Raw genomic sequence first — 22120 nt, 5'->3', positions numbered from 1 at the left:
CACAAGTTAATCGATTCTTAACTTCATCGTTTCTCCTCTTATTGTATAAATGTTGTCTTTATAATGTTGTTGCTTTCATGTACATTGAATTGGAGTTCATTGCTCATCTAGTATAATCACAAATATTCAAAGAGATACAAATGCGCAATGCATTTAGGTCTTAGGACGTCAACTTCCCATCTTAATGGTTTATCTTGTATCCTCGAACTCTCTGAACTAGACCAACAATAACTTCATTGCACCCCAACCCAACATGACCACCCTCACCTACCCCTTTGTCTAGGTGATTCGATGTAAAAAGGAGGAGAGAGTGAGAGAAGGAGAGAGATTGGGACGCTTCTTATGTAGAACCAAATTATGACAGTACCATGTTTTGATGACGTTGGTTAAACAATTCATGTGGATAGGTGGCAAGAACAAAAAAAATTTCGAATAGAGGAAGGGCTACATATTTCTATTCTCTTTCCTTGGGCCTACTTGGAAGTGCTTCAAAATCCAAATTGAATAGTCATTCAGTATTATGGTCTGGTGATATTCTTCTTCACTTGTAAGTGAGAGGTTTTAGGTTCGAATCTCGTTAATGACGAATTTGATACGAAATTAAGTTGCTCATTGTCTGGTCCAAAACTGCTTTACAAAAAAACTTTCTTCAAACGAACCCTTAATTACACGAACAAAATTCGAGTTGGGTACTTATAACAAAGGCCTCCTAAGCGTTTCAAGTAATGGGCTAAGACTACCATTCCCAGCAGCCCATCTCGTTGGTCAAGTCCAACAGCTCCCGCTTGTCCTAACGTACCCAAACCTCACCAGCTTAACGAACGACTCTCTTTTCGCTCGCTCGCCAAGATCCACTACTGCCATTACCAGCACCTCTCTCAGCTCTCCGATCTCGATGCTTTTCTCTCCCATTTCCTCAATCCTCCGACCGCGATCTCACACTGACTAATCCACGACGCCGTAATTCCGTTGCTCCGCCGAAGAACTCTATCCGGCGATGGCTTTCATGGCGGTTTTGGAGTCGGATCTTCGCGCGCTTTCCGCCGAAGCCCGCCGTCGCTACCCCGCCGTCAAGGACGGCGCTGAGCACGCAATTATCAAGGTCTGAGTCTCCAAACTCTTGTTATTAATGCTTGTATGTGTGAGAATGTATGCGTGTAATGTAATTGGTGAAAATTCAAATGCTTGCTTAACTCAGAGGAAATGGAAAGTTAAAAGCTTTACTGAAATAGTTACTGAAGTTAATGGCTTTGTAATTGTTGGATGCTGCAGCTGAAATAGTTACTGTGGAAAATATAGCAATGGAGTTGATTAATTACTGTTTTTCAAAATTGAAGCTGAAACGGTATCTGGTGTTAGCTAGTTAGGGAAGATAATTATTTTGTTAGGAGTAAAATTAGGTTATTAAGTAATGGATTTGGGTTATTATTGAATGGAATTAGCAATGTTTGTCTATTTATTTGTTGATGTAAAACTTGCAGCTTCGTAATTTGTCGAGTCCCAGTGAGATTGCGCAGAATGAGGACATACTGCGAATCTTTTTGATGGCTTGTGAGGTTAAAACTGTGAAGCTGAGTGTTATCGGACTTTCGTGCTTACAAAAGCTAATATCTCACGACGCTGTGGCTCCGTCAGCCCTGAATGAGATTCTTTCTACACTGAAGGATGTAAGTTCATGTTAAGAGTATTTTTTTTTTTGCTCATTAAGTTAATCCCATTACCTTAAATCTTAAATTTATTATTTTTGCTTCCACAGCATGCAGAAATGGCTGACGAAAGTGTTCAACTTAAGACCCTGCAGACTGTGTTAATCATATTGCAGTCACCTTTACATCCCGAGACTGAGGTAAGAAGCAGTTGTTACATAATTATGTCTTACTAATACGAGCGGGGTTTTCATCCTATGCTGGGGCAGTAGTTCATAGGATATACTGTAGCTTACTTTATCCTTTGAAGTAGATTGACTCAGTGGGACAGTAAGGAAAAAAATGTTAAATGTGATGTGCAAGCCAAGCTTTTTAATATACCATGCAATATTTGCTAGTGTGGAAGTAATAACAAATGGCATGCTTTAATTTGAAATTTAAACATAGTCAAATCCACCTTACTTGGGAATGCACACGCTCATCCTGGTTACTCAAAATACTTACCAGCGAAGTCATTATGCAATAATTATAATATCAGACATGCCAGTGAAAAAAGTAGGGTTATATAATCTGATATACAATCATCTCATCCAGATCTGCCATTAGCAGTTCCTTTCCCAGTTCCCATTCAACATTCAAAAAAAGTATTCTCCCCTTGCCATGCTTCAACCAGCTGCTTTGCGGACCGCTCTTGCTCCTACTGCTGCTTCATATGCTTCCTGCTTCTTACTACTTGCCTGAACTATTGACCCTACTTGTTCGGATGGGTGTTCACCCCAAAGTGTTCCCGGATTGCATGCATACATCCGTAAGTAACTTAGTGCAACACGGCAAATTTCATTGAGAGGAATCAGCAAACTTAAACACATGTGCTAGGGTCTAATTCAGTGATCGAAGCGTCTGAGACAAATCTTTAGGTAGAAAAAGTGTACGAGGGCTTGGCCACCAGATGAATCCATAAATGAGACTTCATATATTCTACAAAATTGTAGAGACAGCAGGAGAGTCGAGAGAGACTTATTGCATGATCCACCCAACTCAGCCAAGCTAATAAATGCTGCATAAGGGAGTGGGAGGCCGGCCCTTGGGGGCGCACACCCATTTAGGAACATATGCAAAGGGGAAAAGAGAGAAGTCAATGGAGACTACCAAATCCAATGACTTTTATTTGTTCATACCATTCTGTCAGCAACTGGAGAAAACATGGATAGGCATGTCTTATCATCCAAAAAGATGTAGAAACAGGAAGGGCGGATCGATCCCACATCTCATAGAGAGGAGTAATACCAGGGATGATAAAGGATAACTAACTCTATAACTCACAGGAATGAGAAAAGTCATTCCACATTACTAATTTCTCCTTGAGTACTTACTACTACTTACTAACGTCTTATTGGGTGTTGGTCCATGTACTTACTCGAAATAGTTTGTAGTTTGAAATTTTCTACTGGATTTGGTAATGCATACAATGAATGGGCACTGAGAGATATTTCTGGCCATATTATTAGAAAAATACTTCACTTCTTCCATTACCTCAGCTTTATTTTCCATTTTGTTATTGAATTGTTATTATCTTCTGTTTTGAATAGTGGTGGTGCATATTGTATTCTTGATTGTTTTATAATATGCAGGACAATATGGCTCAAGCTCTTGGTATCTGCCTTCGGCTGCTTGAAAACAACCGGTCCTCGGATAGCGTACGGAAGTAAGTTAATTATTATTGGATGCTATTACTTGCTGGTTGATTTATGACTTGTTTTCTTTTATTATTCTCTTGATTTCTTCTTTTAATTGCATGTATTTTATCCCACTTTTCAATCTGAGATATCTTTTAACATGGAAGATTTCCAGTACTGCTGCAGCTACTTTCAGGCAAGCCGTAGCACTGATTTTTGATCATGTGATTTGCGCTGAGACTCTTCCTGCTGGCAAGCTAAGTTCTGGAGGTTACATCTCTCGCACCAGTCTAGTTAGTGGCGATGTTAGTTCCAGTATCAATCTTTCAGAGTATGTAATATTTGTAAATGCTTACTGCTCTGCAACTTTTTTTCGCATCAATGACTCTCATTTATGTTTTTAGCAATTGCTTTAAGTGATGTCTGCAAAGTGTACTTTCTCCATATCTCCCATCTAGAATGGTAATGGTTGGAAAGGGGCAGTTTGTAGATGTAGGGTCATAGACCTGCTTACTGGCATGGTCTCACATTTGATTTCCGTATTCGACCTCTTTTAATAAATCCAAACATCAACAGGTCATTGGATAAATCTCTTTCTGGACGGTCAGCATTGATGAGGGAGACCTTAACTAAAGCTGGAAAGCTTGGACTTCGTCTGCTTGAAGACCTGACAGCTCTTGCTGCAGGTGGATCTGTATGTGCTGATTTGAAGCTAGTATAATGTTTCATTAGGAGCTTAAGTTGATCTTTCTAAGTGGTGTTTGCAGTTTTAGGGATTTTAGAAATTATTGTTGATTGTGTTGGTTTCCTATTTTTCAATTTCATATATATATATATATGTATGTATGTATATTCAGTTCTTATTAAAAAAGAGAGTAGATATATGTGCAGTTATCGATCATGATAACATTGTATAAGCAGGTTTTTTAAAGAATTTTCCCCCCTTTATTGACAGGCAATTTGGTTACGAGTGGGCTCTCTTCAGCGGTCCTTTGCACTTGATATACTGGAGTAAGAAATATTGTTGCTTGCATCTTTCATTATAGTAGTGGATAAATCTGTCCAGACTCCAAATTATTATTTATCCAGTGGGTGTTCTTTCCTGTTCTCATGTGATTTGAAATCATACTTATTCAATATTAGTGAAACATATAACTATGAAGATGTGTATTTCTTGTTGGCGTAATTGGTCAGCTGTGTTCGAAAAGTTACTTGAACACATCTGACTCACCAATGAGATTTTCTAATCAAGGAGTTTCCCATAAACTTTTTGGTACTTCATTACTCTTATTGGCCTCCACTAAAGATCTAATAGAAGAGCTATCCCTAGTATGATCCTGTGAAATTTCGGTATTAGATTGCTTACATTGCTATACAAGTGCAACAAAATATGCTAGCAGATGCAAGTTTCTGATTCTCAAAGAATATTATGATTTCATTATATCTTTGTCTGAATTTAATTGTATTCCCCAGGTTTGTTTTGTCCAATTATGTGGCTGTTTTCAGAACCCTGCTTCCTTATGAGCAGGTGATTTTTAGAGTTTGTTGTACAAGTACATTCCTTTTTCAAAAAACAAAATTTTAATTATTGGATGCATTTGCTAGTAAAATTTCATAGTTGAAAATATTGCTTGGTAACCCAACAGGTTCTGCGCCACCAGATATGTTCACTTCTAATGACTTCACTTCGTACCAATGCTGAGGTAGTTTTATTTATGTAACATGCAGTGCAATGTATCAGTTGCTTACCTTTTTCCCCCTTAAATATGTTTAATGTTGATTCAGATTGAAGGGGAAGCAGGAGAGCCTTCTTTTCGTCGTTTGGTCTTGCGATCAGTTGCCCATATTATCAGGCTATACAGTTCATCCCTTATCACAGAATGTGAGGTGTGTTCTGCATATGATTGTTTTAACCAGGAAATGACACGGCGGTGAAACTTTAAGAAAGTCAACACATTAATAGTTAAACTGAATAAATACCCCTTATTATTGAAGTTCTGGTAAAAAGTTATATTAAATTCAGTCTTTAATTCAATTGGAAAAATTTGGGAACCAAATATGTATCTATTATTTACACTTGTCAGTTGAAACAATCTTCCATGTTTTTTTATGTTTAGTTTCCACAGGTAAATCTTTCCTAATTCTGTCCTCACTATAGATCATTAGAAGGTTTCAAAGTGCCATTTGTTTAGGAGAAAAAAAATTAAGTGATTCAAGACTGTCATTTATCTGGAGCATAGTTTTTCTATTATTTCCTTCTCAGTAAAAATTTCCTGCGGTACCTCTCAATCTTCTACAACTAATGACTCAATATGTTATTGTTTCCCTCATGCAATTTCTTTTGTTTATTTTACTTATTTGTTGAATTGCAGGTTTTCCTTAGTATGTTGGTGAAGGCCACATTTCTTGATCTGCCATTGTGGCATCGTATTCTTGTTCTTGAGATCCTGAGGGTAATTTTGACATTGCAGAATATCTATGTATATTGTGTCTTACGTATGTTTTGGGATACTGAGTGATCCCTTAGTACTATGCAAGTAGTTTGTCATGATCATGTGTGGTGGAATCTGACAGGGCTTTTGTGTGGACGCAAGGACATTGCGGATTCTTTTCCGAAATTTTGATATGTAAGCTTGCATTCACATTCTGTATTTTCTGATTTTTAGTATGATAAAAGACTAGATGAGATCTTTGTTTAGAATGAGAACGTGTCTAATGTAGCAATGGCAAGTCAAGTGGACCTTCTAATTGTTGACAGTACATGTGTTTTTTGGCATGAAGCTGCGAAAGTAGGGGACACCACATTAAATTGTTGTCACCAATATTTGTTTAATATTGGGAATGTGGTACTTTCATCAATTTATGCCAATTAATTTCATGCCATGTTAGTGGTCAATTGGAATTTCCTACTAGTTGGTCATGAGGCAAGAACTGCCCTATTACTTTTCGTAAACTGAAACGTATTGATATTCTGGGGGAATATATATATATCATAATGGTCTTTTTGTTTCTTTTTTGGAATAAAATTGTTTCTTACGGAATGTTCTAAAAGAATTGAGGTTTTTCAAAACCCTTGCAATAACTTCCTTTCCTCATCGTCGTAGGCATCCGAAGAACACCAATGTTGTGGAGGGCATGGTCAAAGCTCTTGCTAGAGTTGTTTCAAGTGTACAGGCAAGATATTATACTCTCCCTCGTCATATTATGTTATTAGCCATTATGGGTGGCATATGAATCTGTTGGTATGTCATGAGATGGATTGATTGGACTCCATACTGTAGTCCTATGTGTTAGTGTATCAAGGAAGACATTTCATTTGTATAATAATTTTGACGGCATGCCATATGTTGATAGAGACCCCAGACATCTACATGCAAAGTTTATATTTTCATTCCTACAGTTATGGGAATGGTCTATTCCTGAAACTTGCAACTCCCGAGGGATGCATATCAGATCTTGTTAGTAATTTGTTTGTAGTGAGGTTACTCTGGAGCTTTCAGTGCTCTATCTTGTCAGCTTGCATCTATCCTCAATTAGATGTGAACAATCTTTATTGTTTTTACTAGAATAAGGCACGTTTTTCTGTTTGGAGACGTAATTTCATAATGTAGACGGTTTTTGTGCTTGTCGTCCCTACTATAATGTAGATTATATATTTTGACCATCTTGGTACATTTGTTCCCTTGGCTAAGAGAAATCTAACTGCTTCAGTTTCAAGAGACTAGTGATGAGAGCCTGGCAGCTGTTGCAGGGATGTTTAACAGCAAAGCTAAAGGTAATCACTTACTAGGTTCTATTTTTAACATTTGAATTGAAATTAACCAGAAAATGCAAGGATAGCTATGGTTTTCTTTGGTTATACGAGTGAAACAAAAACCATCGTGTTCCATGAAAATCATGTCTTTCCCATTGTATCTAAGGTCTCTAGACAATCCTTGATGAGTATAAATGTAAACAAAAGAACTTTTGTGTTGGCTTTTATTTTCAGTCTTTTCTGGTTGAAGGTTGATTTCAGTGTACAGCTCGTAATCTTTGACTGTGCATTTCTCTTTCATATTTAGACAATCTTTTCTGTTTTCTATCAAATGATATTACAAGTGTATTTTACCACTTTCTAGAAATTAATATGAGCGGATATTTTTCTCATAGTTAGGGTTGTCAAAGACTAAAGTTCTCTCATACCTGAGATAAATATCAAGACAAAAACCTAGAATGGCATTGCACCTTTCGACGTGGGGTTCATCAATTATCATTTGTTGTTCTGTTCCTTGATCCACACAGTAGGTGACGAGATTCAGTTCATGCAGGAATTGAGTGGAGCCTTGATAACGATGCATCCAATGCTGCGGTCTTGGTTGCCAGTGAAGCTCATTCGATAACATTGGCAGTTGAAGGCCTTCTGGGTATTGTCTTTACTGTGGCTACACTGACGGATGAAGCAGTAGATTCTGGGGAGGTATTTATTTACCTTATTTCTTTCATTCTAATGGTCTTAGAGTAACATATTACATGACACTGTCCTGTCTACCAGATTGAATCCCCCAGACATGATTATGACCCACCTGCGAAGTGTTCTGGAAATACTTCTATTCTCTGCCTCTCAATGGTTGATTCATTATGGTTGACTATACTAGATGCATTGTCCTTTATTTTGTCAAGGTTGGACTTCTCTACTAAAACATGTATAGATTCAAATAATACTTAATTTCTTATTAGTTATAACTAACTTTAAGCTGACTATGAAGGTCACAAGGAGAGGCTATTGTGTTGGAAATACTGAAGGGATATCAAGCCTTTACCCAGGTAACTGAAACTTTAACTTACTAACTCAGCATTTTATCTTGGGCTATTTTCAGCATCTTTCACTCCCTTCAATGTTTTTTCAAGTGATGGATTTTTGTTTTGCTGCTTTTAACATGCATACAATATCAAGTTTATCTTTCAGGATAACTCCATTTTTTCTAAAATATGATAAAGCGATGGTTTGTTTCATGACATTGACAATACAGGCATGCGGGGTTCTTCGTGCCGTAGAACCTTTGAATTCTTTTCTTGCATCCCTTTGCAAATTTACGATCAATTTTCCCATTGAATCAGAAAGAAGGAGGTATTGATTTGTATTTATCCTATTGTTATCGAATCTCTATCAAATCCAAATTTGTTTGCAAATGCTATAATTTATTTCATCTTGGTGTAAAAGGACTGCTAAAACTTTCTCCCATTATACCATATTTATTTATTTTCCTTTTCTTTTTTGCAATATCATGGTTAAAAAGTCTTATTATCATTTTTGCCTTATTTGTTTCTATTTATGCCTTGATTTTCTAGTTTAGGTTTCCTGTGTCAAGTTATATCCAGTCTTGGTTAGGAACCTGACAGTGTTGAACTTCGGGGTTTACATTTTGATTGCAGCAGTGCTGTACAATCACCTGGGTCAAAACGCTTTGAACTATTAGTTGATCAAAGGGAAAGCGTTGTTCTTACTCCCAAGAATGTCCAGGTATTATAGGTTCTGCAGATTATCAAATAAAATTTATTTTCAATTTCGTAGCATCTGTATTAAAAAATGTTTGATATACATTTTGAATTCAGTTTGCTCTCTTTTCATTCAGGCTTTAAGAACTCTCTTCAACATTGCTCATCGACTACATAATGTATTGGGTCCATCCTGGGTCTTGGTACGTCGGGTGTACTTTCATATTCGTCCTTGAAAACCTAGAAATCATTCTCTTATTGTTTCTGCAATTAATGTAGGTATTAGAAACACTAGCAGCTCTGGACCGAGCAATCCATTCACCACATGCCACCACGCAGGTAATTTCCACAAATGTTTATTCACACTCAAAGCTGTTCAATTTGTTTTCAAAATAATTGTCTACCCTGGAACAATGGTTGGTTTGTTGGTTTTGAGCCAATGCATCTCTTTTTGAAATTAATTAGTCTTTATGTGTTTGACAATTAAATATGAAATAGATGCATGTTTGATATAAAGAAGCATTTGGGACTTTCATGGTTTTAAACCTATAGATCTGTATTCCAAAAAGCAAAGAGATCCGCACAGCCAAAGGAACAGAAGTGCACCAATACGTAACAGCCAAGCAGCTATACAATTCTAGTTACAATTCTTTGTTTTGGTTTAATAATGTGTTAATCACTGATCTGATATGCTGTTATGTTAACTCCCTGATGTAAGCTGTTAAATATGTTAGTTTTGATTTGTCAGGAGGTGTCCACGGGTGTGCCTAAGCTTACAAGGGAATCATCTGGTCAATCCAGCGACTTAAACATTCTTTCTTCTTTGAATTCTCAGGTAAACTGAGAAATATTTGATAGCCTAATGAATGGTGTACGTATTCTGAAAACCATCTGAGGATTCATTTGTAGACCAATTTCAAGTTTTTCTATCTTTTTTTCTCATTTAGTGAAATTATGGGACCTGTGTTCTAGAATGTAAAAGTACAATGTAGTGTTCTGTAACCTGACCTTGAGCAATTTCAGAACACTTACAAAAGATTCTCGATGTCTTATATTTCTTATATTTTTTATTTTTGAAATTGAAAATTTGATTTTTGATTAATTACTGCAAGTCCCTTTTTTATTTTTATTTTATAGAGAACTGTATGGACCGTTAAGCTTAATTGTTATATTGTTGTGCATATGTATTATATAAACATATTTACATGTATGTGTTTATGCATGCTCTGACTTTATGCTTTTCTCCATTTTGCAAAGCTGTTCGAGAGCTCAGCACTAATGCACATATCTGCAGTAAAGTCCCTTCTTTCTGCCCTATGCCAACTGTCACAGCAATGCATGGCTGGGATTACAAGTGGTACCGTACCCACATCAAGTCAAAAAGTTGACAACATAAACTTTTCAGTGGAGAGAATAATATCCATCCTTGTCAATAATCTACACAGTATGTAATGCCAGTGAATTTGCAGATAATAGTTATAATAAAATGAATTTTCCTTTCAGTGTTTGTATATGAAATGTGTTATTGGTTTGAATTCAGATTCTGTAATTGGATTAATTTTGTATTTCTTTACGTTATTGCAGGAGTGGAGCCATTGTGGGATCAAGTCGTTAGCCACTTTCTTGAGGTGATCATGCTAAATGTTTTCTTACAATGTACAGTCTTGCACAATTTACATTCTTCTTGACAACATGTGAATCTTACAGCTTGCAGATAAGTCTAACCAGCATTTACGTAATATGGCCCTTGATGCATTAGATGAATCGATATGTGCTGTTTTAGGTTCAGACCAGTTCCAGGACAGCACAACAACCAGATCTAGAGCATCTCAGAATGTGAGAACTTATCTGAGAACTTTTACTTCCTTATGGTTGGAAACTCTATTCTAGTGAAATTAAGAATTGACACTGCTTATTTATTGGCATACCTCCATAGATGGAAACTGGACTTACACAGTTGGGATCACTTGAATGTGCTGTCATATCGCCACTAAGGGTTCTTTATTTATCTACTCAAAGTGTTGAATTACGTGCTGGATCTTTGAAAATTCTTCTGCATGTTTTAGAGGTAAAATGTAATAACAATAAACCATTTCAAGTTTTCGTTCGTATATGTCCTTGTTATCAGCCTTTGTTCATAATGTCTTCTCACTGACTTCACTAATTTTTTTTTTTCAGAGGCATGGGGAGAAATTGCACTACAGTTGGCCGGATATTCTTGAACTGTTGAGGTTTGCCTCAAATTTAACTATTTGTTTCTGGTCACCTGTTCTGTTTGCGGTTTGATCTGTAGGGGCTGATCCTCTGTTTATTTATTTTGTAAAGGTCTGTAGCGGATTCTTCAGAGAAGGAACTTGTTACTCTGGCCTTTCAGGTTAGCAAAAAGATGTGAAGTTTGGGGAAACGAAATGCATAGTATATTGTGACTTTCTTTTGGCCACACGCGTACACCAAAATCTATATGCTTACATAAAATTACCCATTAACTGATGTTGAAGATAGGACTCTATCAAGTTCCTACTGTTTTTGAAAGCAGCTTACGCTTTTGTCAGCACAATACACCTTTTGAAATAACATGTCTTTATAGGTTGATGGTCTTGTGAGTTATTTAGATCCAATTTCGCTTTTGTGTTTTCTTGTAGAGCCTACGTGTGATTATGAATGATGGACTTTCAGCTATACCTGCCGACTGCCTTCCTGTGTAAGGATCCAGACTTCAGCATTTATTACTCACACCTGCACACACACTTATGCACAGGTTTTACAAATAATCATAATTAACCAATTTAGAAACCTATTGGATTATCTGAGCAATACATCCATGTTGCAGATGTGTAGATGTGACTGGAGCATACAGTGCTCAAAAGACAGAACTGAATATAAGCTTGACAGCGATAGGCCTTTTATGGACAACAACCGACTTTATAGCCAAAGGTCTGATGCATGGGATTGGAGAGGAAAAGGAAACAGGTTACTTTACCATTTTTGACCAGTTAGTCATAAATTTTCTTTGGTTGTATACTCGTGCATAAAATTTATTTACAGTGTTTTCAAACATTACAGGGATTTCTGATGTGCAATTGGATGGTGAAAAGCCAAAAGAACAAGCATCCGATGTATCAGACAATGTAAATGACCAAGCTCCCTTGTTAAATGTAGTTGATCGTGACAGGTTGCTTTTCTCTGCTTTCTCGTTACTTCAGAAGCTTGGAGCTGATGAAAGGCCAGAGGTAGGAAAGCATGTGTTGTTTAATCAATGTTCTCTTCAATCTATGCCAATATTTTCTCAATTTGGATCTGGTATTATAACTAATGTGTACACTGCTTATACAAATCTCAAAGAATGTGAACTTGTATCCAGGTTAGAAATTCAGCGATCAGGACACTTTTTCAGACACTTGGAAGTCATGGGCAAAAACTTTCGAAAAGCATGTGGGAGGATTGCCTTTGGAATTACATTTTTCCTACACTAGATCGTGCTTCTCACATGGTTTGTTGAAGTGGTTTTCAAAGACGTATCAAGAGATTTTGTGTACTATTGCGAAGTCATGATTTGAATTGTTTGTTTTTAGGCTGAGACTTCATCAAAAGATGAATGGCATGGGAAAGAACTCGGAACTCGAGGAGGAAAGGCCGTTCATATGCTCATACATCATAGGTATGTAAGTTAGTGACTAAATATTGTTCTCCTTTCTGCTGCTCCTTTTTCTTTACTTTGTAAAAAAAAAAAAAAAGTTGGCGATAGAGAAGATAACTATAAATTATCAATAAAGAATAGATAGAATCTGTTGTGCTTCTTCTCCTAAACTGTTCTGTTATTCGATCATACAACTCTTGTATTGAATGAAATTGCAGTCGCAACACAGCTCAGAAACAGTGGGATGAAACACTTGTACTAGTGCTTGGAGGCATAGCACGTATATTACGTTCATTCTTTCCTTTTCTTAGAAGCTTAAACAACTTTTGGTCAGGTAGGTTACAATGGATTTATGATGTATCTGGCATTGTTATTTCCAATATTGAGTGTCAGTCTCACAAATTCACACTTGATGTTTTACCTATGGCAGGATGGGAGTCTTTGCTTTTATTTGTCAAGAACAGCATTTTAAATGGTAGCAAAGAGGTTGCTATTGCTGCAATAAATTGTTTACTGACACCCGTTCTTTCTCATTCTTCTAAGGTGATTAAAGTTGAAAAAGCTAGAATGCTCATACATTTGTGAATTAGAATTTTGTCCTCGCATTTTATCTTTCCTATGCTGGCTGTTATTTTTCTGAAAGATTAAAACTACAGAACATAACTAGACGGACAAGGTCATTTAAACTTGTAAAATGAATTACAAAATTACAAATTAATATTGCGGTCCTTCCCTTCTACAATAAAAGATATCATCAAATAATATATTGGTGTCAATCAGGGGAACCTGCCAAGGCCTTACCTTGAATCAGTTCTTGATGCCTACGAGGTTGTTCTCCAAAAGTCAACAAACCTGAGTGGTAATGCAGCTATCAAGGTGAAGCAGGAGATTTTGCACAGTCTCGGTAATGATTTAAATTAAAATGACTATCTTATTGTTTTTTTCCTCGTCATTTGGTGTACTTAATGGCTTTAATGTTTAGCATTTGTATTGTCTGACTCGTTCCTTCTGATTAAGTGAATCATCTATTGACGTGCAACTTGTTTGAACTTCTAACAGGGGAACTTTATGTGCAAGCCCAGAGGATGTTTGACGATAATTTGTATCAGCAGTTGCTTGCAGTCATAGATTCAGCTGTTAAACAAGCCATAATTGGCAACGATAATTGTGACACTGAGTTTGTAAGTGAAATTTCAACTTGCTCTTCTTATCTTACTCTCGTTTTCTCCCCAGTGTTTTGAGCTGTTTATTTGAAGTCACTGCTGCTCTTTCATAATGTATAAAGTGCAACTCATCACACTTGAAATTTGTGTATGAGTTCGTGACATGGAATCTATCACTTTTCTCTAGGGACATGTTCCACTTGTATTACGTTCTGTGCTGGAGATCCTTCCGATGTTACGTCCAACAGAGCTCATTTCTTCCATGTGGCTTATTCTTCTTCGGGATTTTTTGCAATATCTGCCAAGATTACATTCTTCTGTACAAAAGGAGGAAGATGGCGCAGAGGAAGCCAGCACTAGTGACCAAGTTCCAGGTATACAATCAGCTTGTCTCCCCCCATACCTTTGATTGTCAACAATAACTGAAGAAAATAAAAACTTCTTTTTGCAGACGATCACGTGAGAATAAAACGTGAAATTCCTAATGGGACATCTTCCATATCTTCAAGCAGAGTAGAACGTTCTCCAAGTTCTGGATTAAAGACATCTGTAACAGCAGGCATCCCCAATTATATGTTTGCAGAAAAGCTTGTTCCCCTGCTGGTCGATCTTTTTCTACAGGCCCCAGCAGTTCAAAAGTATATCTTGTATTCTGAAATTATTCAAAGTCTTGGGAGGTACTGACAGTTCTTTGTTCTAATTCTTTGTTGTACCACAACTAAACTTTTTTGAGAATATGTTGTGATGAACTGAAATAAATAATCATTGGATACTGGCGTTTAAGTTGTTATATGAAACACAATAAGAAGAGCAAAGTTGAGAAACGTATGCACTTACAGTTCTGAGGGACTGTTTAAGTATTCTAGTTGTAGGTGAAGATAAAAGGTTTCTTCAGATTATGATACCTAGTTATCTAATATATTGATCAATAGGGAATTTTAGAGCGGTTCTGCTTCATAGACTCTTAAGTGACACAACTGCTCAGGTTAAAATTACTTGAACTTTCGAGATTGCTTAGAAGTTCAGTAACCCTTCATCCTTATTGTATCTGCAATTGCCAATTTTGTTTGTTTTACGATTAAACTCTCTTCTTTTCAGTTTAGAAGGTTTATACTCTTTTTAACTAGGAAATAACAGCATAGTCTTTCTTGTTAGGTGTATGACTACAAGAAGAGACAATCCAGATGGTGCTCTTTGGAGATTAGCTGTTGAAGGCTTCAACCGTATTCTGGTTGATGATGCCAGCAAATCGGCTATAAATTCTGGACTAGATTCAGGTGCTAGTAAGCCTGCAAGAACACGTATATGGAAGGAAGTTGCCGATGTTTATGAAGTATTCCTTGTGGGTTACTGTGGACGAGCTCTTCCCTCTGATGATTCTTTCTCAACTGTGGATGTAAAAGCTGATGAGTCCCTTGAGATGATCGTCTTAGACGTACTCGGAGACAGGATTCTAAAGTCACCTATCGATGCACCTTCCGATGTAAGTTTCTCACCAGCCATAATCCTGAGAGTAAATTGTAAAAGGAGGAAGTCTAACATTTACATGTTTGGTCTTGGACCACTAATCTGGGGCCGTGTGAAACGGAGATAGCTTAGAAGCTTTTCTTGTCAACTTCTATTTTATTTGTTTTTAAGATATAAAATCTCTTATTTTGACAGATTTTGCATCGTCTAGTTTCCACCTTGGACCGATGCGCATCACGTACTTGTTCCTTACCTGTGGATTTTGTGGAACTTATGCCTTCCCACTGCAGCAGATTTTCCTTGAAATGTTTACAGAAGCTATTCTCCTTGAGCAGGTAATGTCCTAATGTGTGAGTATTGATTTACAGAAGCTATTACTATTTTACTTCCCGTTCTAGTTTATCCAAGACGGTGGGAACATAATGTTAATAATGTCTAAACCCGTTTTGTGTCCACTTTACATTTGATAGAATATAGTCTCACAGTATATTATGCACGCAGTTACGACAACAAATCCCATGATTGGAATTCAGCGAGATCCGAAGTGAGCAAAATTGCAGTCATGGTACTGATAACCAGATGCGAATACATCTTGAGCAGATTTCTAATTGACGAGAACGACTTAGGTGCGTCTTGACTCTTATATACCCACCTTAGCCGTATCATCCTATACTATCACTTGTTAAAAAAAACTAGAAAGATAATATCTTGTATTACCATGTCTTTGCATATCTGCAGGTGGACGCCCATTGCCGGCTGCAAGACTTGAAGAAATTATTTACGTTCTTGAAGAGTTGGCTCGTCTGATAATTCATTCAGATACTGCATCCGTTCTTCCCTTGAAGGCACATTTGAAAAGTGCCCTAGAAAATGAAAAGAATCACGACATACGCCCGCATCTGCTTGTGCTATTTCCCTCATTTTCCGAGCTCGTAGTATCAAGGTGAGAGTTATATTGGTATACATCGTTGAGATACAAAGCGTAACCATATAAATACATAGAATTCTTCGTATTCCATGGTACCGTAGATCGGTGTGCTCACCGGTCACTCGTTGTTCTTTATCCTTTTGTTGAACAGAGAAGCAAGAATAAGAGGGTCCGTGCAAGTCTTATTCAGACTGATCTCCAAAGAATTGGGTCTCGACAGAACTTCCATAAACGGGCAAAATCCGGAAGAATTTGTTCCAAGGACACCATAGTCCTGAGCTCGCCTCCACGATCAAAAGTTTGAATTTTTGTTTGAATTATTTTTACAGGTGGTTTTGTGAGGAATTGTTTCATCCTCCAGCTTTTGGGTTCGTGTAAAGTTTGTACATTCTGTCGATTTTGTTGTGTAAACAAAACAGGTACCTTAGGTGAGAAGTTCATAGGAATCAAACTTCCAATTCTTTGTGCAAGTATGGTTTCAAATTAATATGGATTTAAAGTTTATAGGTTCATGCGATTCAGAACTTCATTTTTCACATTTGTGCACGAGGCGATCCGGCACAAACTTTTAATCAAAAATAAAACTGGCACAAAATTTTAATGAAAAATAGAACTGGCAAACCCCGCACGAACTTTTAATCAAGAAGAAAACTGAAAGAGCACTTGACAGGTTTATAAAAAGTGTGCTTGCTTAAACAGAAAATGGGAGAGGGAAGGAACCAGATCCATCTGGATTCGATTTTTATAACCCGTTTGAAAGTGCTTTTAAAATGATTAAAAGCGTTTTAAAAAAAAAGAATTTGCATTTCAAAAGCACGTAAACTACTTCCCGCGAAAAAACTAGAGTTCTGTGCTTATATAAAGAGCTTAAACTGCCTTTTCAGTATTCCTTGCATTTTTACTAAAAAATTCTGTGCGTTCCTAAACACAAATAAGTGGAAGAGTGAGTGAAAGGGTGATCGGCAAAGACTTGTTTGTTCTTCTCACTTGTCACCAAGTTCCACTTCTTCATATATACCTCAGTCGATCCACTTTCAAATATCTTCTTCTTTCCATTTTATTTTTGAACAAGTGGTGTCCAGGAAGAATCAAACTCGAGAACTCGAGTGCAAAAGTAAGCTACAAATACAAACTCTCGTACATTAATATTGGTACACGCTCTGGGTCCTTTATTCACCATATTCATACCCCCCAACGGAAGAGGACATCTGTTTGGAAGATAACAAACGTTTTCAGACTCGAAAAACACGGCTATGGCGGCTACTGTAAGTGACAACACAACCCGGGCAGCCTGCATATACTGATATACGTATCTGATGATACTTCTAGACTCACATATGCGAACTATTTTAGCCCTTCGTTGCTGTTATTCTCGTTCAGCCTAGCAGCTGCCGCCACCGAAGCCGCCACTCCAGTCGGGTGCGTAGTCAGGAATGGATCGTTTCGCATTTCCGCTCCCGTCACTCCCTCAGCATCACGACGTGTTGCCGGTTTGTCTGCCGGTAACTTTGAAGTTGCATCCTACAATCACACAGACACAATATATCAAGTGTCACACGTACGTACTTTTGGAAACAACGTGATCAAATTATTATTGAATTTGCTGTAGTTAACCTTATACCGCAAGAATGTCGGCCAGTTTAGTCTTCTCCTCGTCCTTTGTAGCCCGAGCATTGAGGGTTGCGGCCGACTGAGCGGCTGCTGCCACACCACCGGGTACTATGTTGGTACGGCGGGTTGCTCTAACCTCTGCCGCCTGAATTGCGGCTGCATCGCTATACTCCACCGGCTTCTGTCCGGCTGTCATAGCCGTGGCCTCGAGGGCCTCACCAATGGTGATTTGACCGGCAGAGCCACCGACTGGTTGAATAGTGTTTGGTGCTGCCAAAGGAGCTCGCTGGCTGTATTGCCCCACAACCTACCATTCACAGAGAACAAACATGAACGCATATGCGTGTATTATATATTCATGTCTCCAAGTGCAACCAAAACAAAATGAAAAATAAATCAATACACTCACAAACATAAGGATTTTGACAATATTTTTCTAGAATTTTATTCCTTTGCTTTTCATGATCTACTTTCCTTTGATTTGAATTCGGACCCTAGAATCAATCAACAAGGAATAGAATAAAAGAAGAACACATCAAAATCAAATAAAATTTTGAAAAAATACATGTAAAACTAACAAGTACATGAGTTTTTAGCTAGAACTCAAATATTGTATGCATGTAATAAACATTTTATATGCTAGAAATATATTGAACCTGCCCACCGATCGACTCTGATATTATACGGCGTCCCGGAAGATCAGCCTCCTTAACGCTAACCCCGTCTCCCACAACATCCGCATTCACGTCACTTGAACCCACAACACCCGCCTTCTCATTCTCCGTGGCGGCGGACTGCATGATTGAGGCAGCACCACCCTTGAGGGTATGCCCCAGCACAGCATTTTCCGCCGCCTGCATTATGGCAGCGTCCTTGGGCGTCACCACCTTCTCCGCCAGCTCAGCTCCCTGAACGCCGGGAAACACGTCCCCATATTTCACCGGCTCCTTCTGATCTTCAGGCCTTCGCGACTGTTCTTGGCTCATTTTTCAGATCAAAATTACTGTTTTTTTATTTTATTTTTGTGAAATATTTGATATTTGGGTAAGAGGGTACGAGAAAAGCATGGAGAAGAAGGGGGAGGGGGGCTTTTGGCGTACGTGCATGGGGAGAGATTCAACATTCGGACACGTAGATGCTATGGAGGTGGAACGTGGCGGGATTCTGGGTGGACAGCACGAGAGTGTTCGCGAGTACTTGGCGAGTTCTTAGGTGAAATTTGTTGGTTTGGAAGTGCTTATGTATGTTAAGGTGGAAGCAAATGGCATTGAGAAGAAGAGATGATGACTCGTTCCAAGTACGAACTACCTTGAGCTGTTTAGGACATGGGCGGAGAAATTTTGTTTTAGGACAACCTAATTACGTAGATGGTAAAACGTTTTTATACGATCTGTAAGTTGTGTAATACATATTGGACTTATATCAAGTAGAATGGTATCCAATATAACTTTTCGATTCTAATTACTTGAAGTCTAACGATCAGACAATCTAAATTACGCAAATTGGATCTGACAATCACATTAACTCATTCAGTAGATTCACTTCACACAAATTAACGGTCCTTCGTACAAACTAATAGTCCAGATTTTCTGATCTTTAGACTCCAAACACTAAAGTCCAAAGGGAATCCAAATTTCAGATATAAGAGGCTTGCCTTTTCGTGAGAATGACTTGAGTCTTATAGTAGGATTAGAACAAATAAGTTTCAATGTCTTATTTCATTCTAATCCCCTCGTTAAAAAAAAAAAATTCACTTTTATCTTCAACATAACTTGAAATTAGACTCTGGGCTCACCGGACATGGGTACATCAAACAAGCCCATAAAATTAAACCCATCGGCCCACTATTATTAAACATAGTTCCAATAACAGGCCCAGGCCCATATTAATCTAACCTCCGCCCTTTCTTCTTCCTTCTCCGGTCGCTCCCATTCATTCAGTCAGAGCCCACTTCCTTTTGCTGTGAACCAACTGAGCATTTCAGCTGACAATCGAATTCTGTTCTCTCTAGGGTTTCAATCTCTCTCTAGATTCTCTCTCTAGATTCTCTGATAGAGAGGCGGAGATAGGCTGAAAGATGGAAGCTGAGAGAAAGCTGTCGGCAGATGCGGAGGCGATATTCAGAGAAGGCATCGGTCTGGTTCTGTCCCGGTGGTCGGCGCTCCAGTTGGCCGTCGACAACGAGTGGGGCGGCCGTGGCTCGCGCCAAAAAGCCGAGCAACTCGCCGCCGATGCCTTCTCGTGGTTCACTCAGTCTGCAGGTACTCAAATCAACTCACTCACCTCACTTCCGGGTATCTTTGGGAGTGCCTTCAAAATAAGCGCTTTCAGATCACCGAAAGTGCTTTTAACCATGCTTGGCAGAAAAAAAGTGTACTTCTGGGTTAAAAAATGCACTTCATTTTTATTGAAAAAATTTATGTGCTTTTAATAGAAGCATGTATGAGCAGAAGTGCTTTTTAAAGAAGCATTGCCAGACAAGCCTTAAATGTCACTGGGTTCATTCTGATTTCTTTAAAGAATCCATTTTTTGTTTCTGATAGTGCTTTTGTGTATGTGTTGATTGATTATGCTCAGAGATTCTGTACATTGATGATTTGGAAGATATTCTCAATGAAGCTATGATTTCTCTCAATACAATGACAGAGGATGGCAGCATTGAGGAGGTATATATGCTCTTCAATTGATAAGTACCCTTCAATTTTCCTTGGATTTTGTTTTTTGATTCGAGCGATGGGAGCAGCCTCTCCATAAATGGGGTAAGGCTAGCCAACATTCACCTCTCCAGTCCCTGCGTAAAGCGGGAGCCTTGTGCACTGGTACGACCTTTTTTACACTATGATGAGGGGATTCGAACTTAGGTGCAGAGGGTAGCCCATTGCCGTAATTTTAATTGAACTATATACCTACGGGGATGGATGGTGATTCGAACCCGGGTGGACAGGGGCAGCACATTCCCCTAGCCAACTTAGTTTAGCGGAATCCTGCAGTTTTCCTTTGATTACCTTATCGTTTATGGATATTCCTGCATATTTTGGCTGGAATTCGGCTAGCTTTGGATATCTCAGATGCTGTTTATCAGTATTGGTTTTCTGTCTTGATGATGTTTGTAATCCTTTTCTTGTTCTTTGGACTTATACAGGTGGCTGAAAAGTTAATGTTTATGTATGAAGACTGTTTGACTGGCAATTTCAATTCCGTTGAAAGTCTGAGAGAAGGCAATCATCGAAGAGTTGCCGTTCCTCATGTTAGACAAGTGAGTTTTAATCAACGCCCTTGGGAAAAGAGACTGCGTGATTTGGTAACATAATGCACATATTATTACCACCAGAGTGTTATAAGTAGTCAATTATTCATGAGTCTATTTGAAGAAAACTTTAATTGTTGTTAATTTGATCTGAAATGGATGTTGGCGAATCATGTAAGTATCAAGAATGATGCTGGAAATTGTGCTTATAAGTTGATGATCCCGGCTCCTGATAAGAGATGAGGAGCCTCCCATCCACGAGTATTACTCTCTCGTGCTACCCCTTCGTCTTTAACAACAGAGGGCCTCTAATTGGAATTGTTATTTTGCAACTTGTGTGAAGGTAGCACGATGTTATGATGTATCATCTCGTATTGAACATACTTGATGATGAATTTTAAGTTGTCAATTATTCTTGTAAAGAATTCAAATCACACCACTGTTTTGCGTATGCATTTTCTTCGGATGTTCAACTTGTGGAGCTCTATTCTATTTGGGATTACTCCTTTCGGACATTGGAATCATGGAAACAATCCACGCTGGAGAGCCTTTCCTGGTCATATACATGCTCGAAAGTCACATGTAGGATTATTTGCTTACAGTTCTTTTTGTTTGCTTCCTTACTCATCTCAGGACAATGAAGATGATGATGACGACGACGACAATGACGACGAGGAAAATGATGGTTCATCTAGCATGATGGTGGACACACCAGAGTCCCAGCCAAATTTGAATCCAGCAGACGCGACGAGCAGTAAACCAACTCCCAAGCCAGCAGCTAAAGCAGAAGATGGATGGGAAGTAGTTGGACCAAGACGTAATCGGGGTAAAAGGAATTAGGCTGAACCCCAAATTATGTTTCACTAGAACTTTTGCATCTCTCCATCAAGTAGAAGTTTCTTAAATGCTATTTTGTTTGATCATGTCGATAGCGGGTTGGTTAGTTGAATTTTCGCCTGTTTACTCTCTACTCTCTCTGAGAACTTGTAGCGCAACTACGTAATTATATTGGAATTACCAATTAATTTAGGAGTTGTTCTTGGTTATTATATATTGATTGATATGTTAAACCCGATAATCCGAAGAAGAGCACTAGTTTGAGAATCACTTTGTCGATGCAAATTTTAGAGTTTGTTTGTCAGACCACGTGGTTGTGCGGTCACACATACAAGAAAGAGAGCCAATTTGTTTGCCTTTTCTATCGTCTCTCTATCCGTTGTCCCATCCGGTTCACTTTGAAGCCGTAAACGAACCAATCGGACACAAGTTT

General features: G+C 38.2%; 3 protein-coding genes across 4 annotated transcripts; 2 read left to right on the top strand and 1 right to left on the bottom strand.

The window, feature by feature from the left end:
* Positions 1-816: 816 nt before the first annotated feature.
* LOC126619152 (uncharacterized) lies at positions 817-16504 on the top strand. 2 transcript variants are annotated; one of them, XM_050287432.1, is made up of 44 exons: positions 817-1102; positions 1482-1667; positions 1757-1846; positions 3278-3351; positions 3498-3653; positions 3899-4016; positions 4278-4333; positions 4796-4850; positions 4969-5025; positions 5108-5209; positions 5695-5775; positions 5897-5949; positions 6427-6496; positions 7034-7097; positions 7630-7778; positions 7854-7981; positions 8068-8125; positions 8332-8429; positions 8738-8822; positions 8935-9000; positions 9077-9136; positions 9546-9632; positions 10055-10241; positions 10382-10425; positions 10505-10633; positions 10734-10865; positions 10976-11028; positions 11123-11171; positions 11440-11498; positions 11628-11767; positions 11861-12027; positions 12159-12287; positions 12370-12455; positions 12653-12768; positions 12865-12977; positions 13215-13338; positions 13494-13615; positions 13785-13971; positions 14049-14274; positions 14753-15080; positions 15260-15399; positions 15566-15690; positions 15803-16007; positions 16144-16504. In XM_050287432.1, exons 1-44 carry the CDS (start codon positions 998-1000, stop codon positions 16262-16264), a joined length of 4980 nt encoding a protein of 1659 aa, XP_050143389.1. In that variant the 5' UTR covers positions 817-997; the 3' UTR covers positions 16265-16504. The 2 variants fall into 2 exon arrangements, with proteins under 2 accessions (XP_050143389.1, XP_050143388.1); XM_050287431.1 differs by having other exon boundaries at positions 8735-8822.
* Positions 16505-17077: 573 nt separating this feature from the next.
* On the bottom strand, positions 17078-18692 carry LOC126619153 (late embryogenesis abundant protein D-34-like). Its single transcript, XM_050287433.1, has 3 exons — positions 18260-18692; positions 17614-17910; positions 17078-17513 (listed from the first exon to the last, which is right to left on the bottom strand). Exons 1-3 carry the CDS (start codon positions 18587-18589, stop codon positions 17337-17339), a joined length of 804 nt encoding a protein of 267 aa, XP_050143390.1. The 5' UTR covers positions 18590-18692; the 3' UTR covers positions 17078-17336.
* Positions 18693-19529: 837 nt separating this feature from the next.
* Positions 19530-21879, top strand: LOC126620171 (uncharacterized). The gene is made up of 4 exons (XM_050288667.1): positions 19530-19864; positions 20181-20269; positions 20746-20859; positions 21484-21879. Exons 1-4 carry the CDS (start codon positions 19681-19683, stop codon positions 21688-21690), a joined length of 594 nt encoding a protein of 197 aa, XP_050144624.1. The 5' UTR covers positions 19530-19680; the 3' UTR covers positions 21691-21879.
* Positions 21880-22120: the final 241 nt, after the last annotated feature.

This window comes from Malus sylvestris, chromosome 4 (assembly GCF_916048215.2).
Source record: "Malus sylvestris chromosome 4, drMalSylv7.2, whole genome shotgun sequence".
Classification (NCBI taxonomy): Eukaryota; Viridiplantae; Streptophyta; class Magnoliopsida; order Rosales; family Rosaceae; genus Malus; species Malus sylvestris.
Note: the sequence above shows the minus strand (reverse complement) of the source record. Positions and strands in the feature narration are given on the sequence as shown.

Coding starts and splice junctions, on each gene's coding strand:
- LOC126619152 (XM_050287431.1), top strand. CDS start 998: ATGGCTTTCATGGCGGTTTTGGAGTCGGATCTTCGCGCGCTTTCCGCC. Junction 1,847..3,277: donor CTTTACATCCCGAGACTGAG/GTAAGAAGCAGT, acceptor TATAATATGCAG/GACAATATGGCTCAAGCTCT. Junction 8,823..8,934: donor TTACTCCCAAGAATGTCCAG/GTATTATAGGTT, acceptor CTTTTCATTCAG/GCTTTAAGAACTCTCTTCAA.
- LOC126619153 (XM_050287433.1), bottom strand. CDS start 18,589: ATGAGCCAAGAACAGTCGCGAAGGCCTGAAGATCAGAAGGAGCCGGTG. Junction 17,911..18,259: donor CAGAGTCGATCGGTGGGCAG/GTTCAATATATT, acceptor TGTGAATGGTAG/GTTGTGGGGCAATACAGCCA. Junction 17,514..17,613: donor AACTGGCCGACATTCTTGCG/GTATAAGGTTAA, acceptor GTGTGATTGTAG/GATGCAACTTCAAAGTTACC.
- LOC126620171 (XM_050288667.1), top strand. CDS start 19,681: ATGGAAGCTGAGAGAAAGCTGTCGGCAGATGCGGAGGCGATATTCAGA. Junction 20,270..20,745: donor AGGATGGCAGCATTGAGGAG/GTATATATGCTC, acceptor GGACTTATACAG/GTGGCTGAAAAGTTAATGTT. Junction 20,860..21,483: donor CCGTTCCTCATGTTAGACAA/GTGAGTTTTAAT, acceptor TACTCATCTCAG/GACAATGAAGATGATGATGA.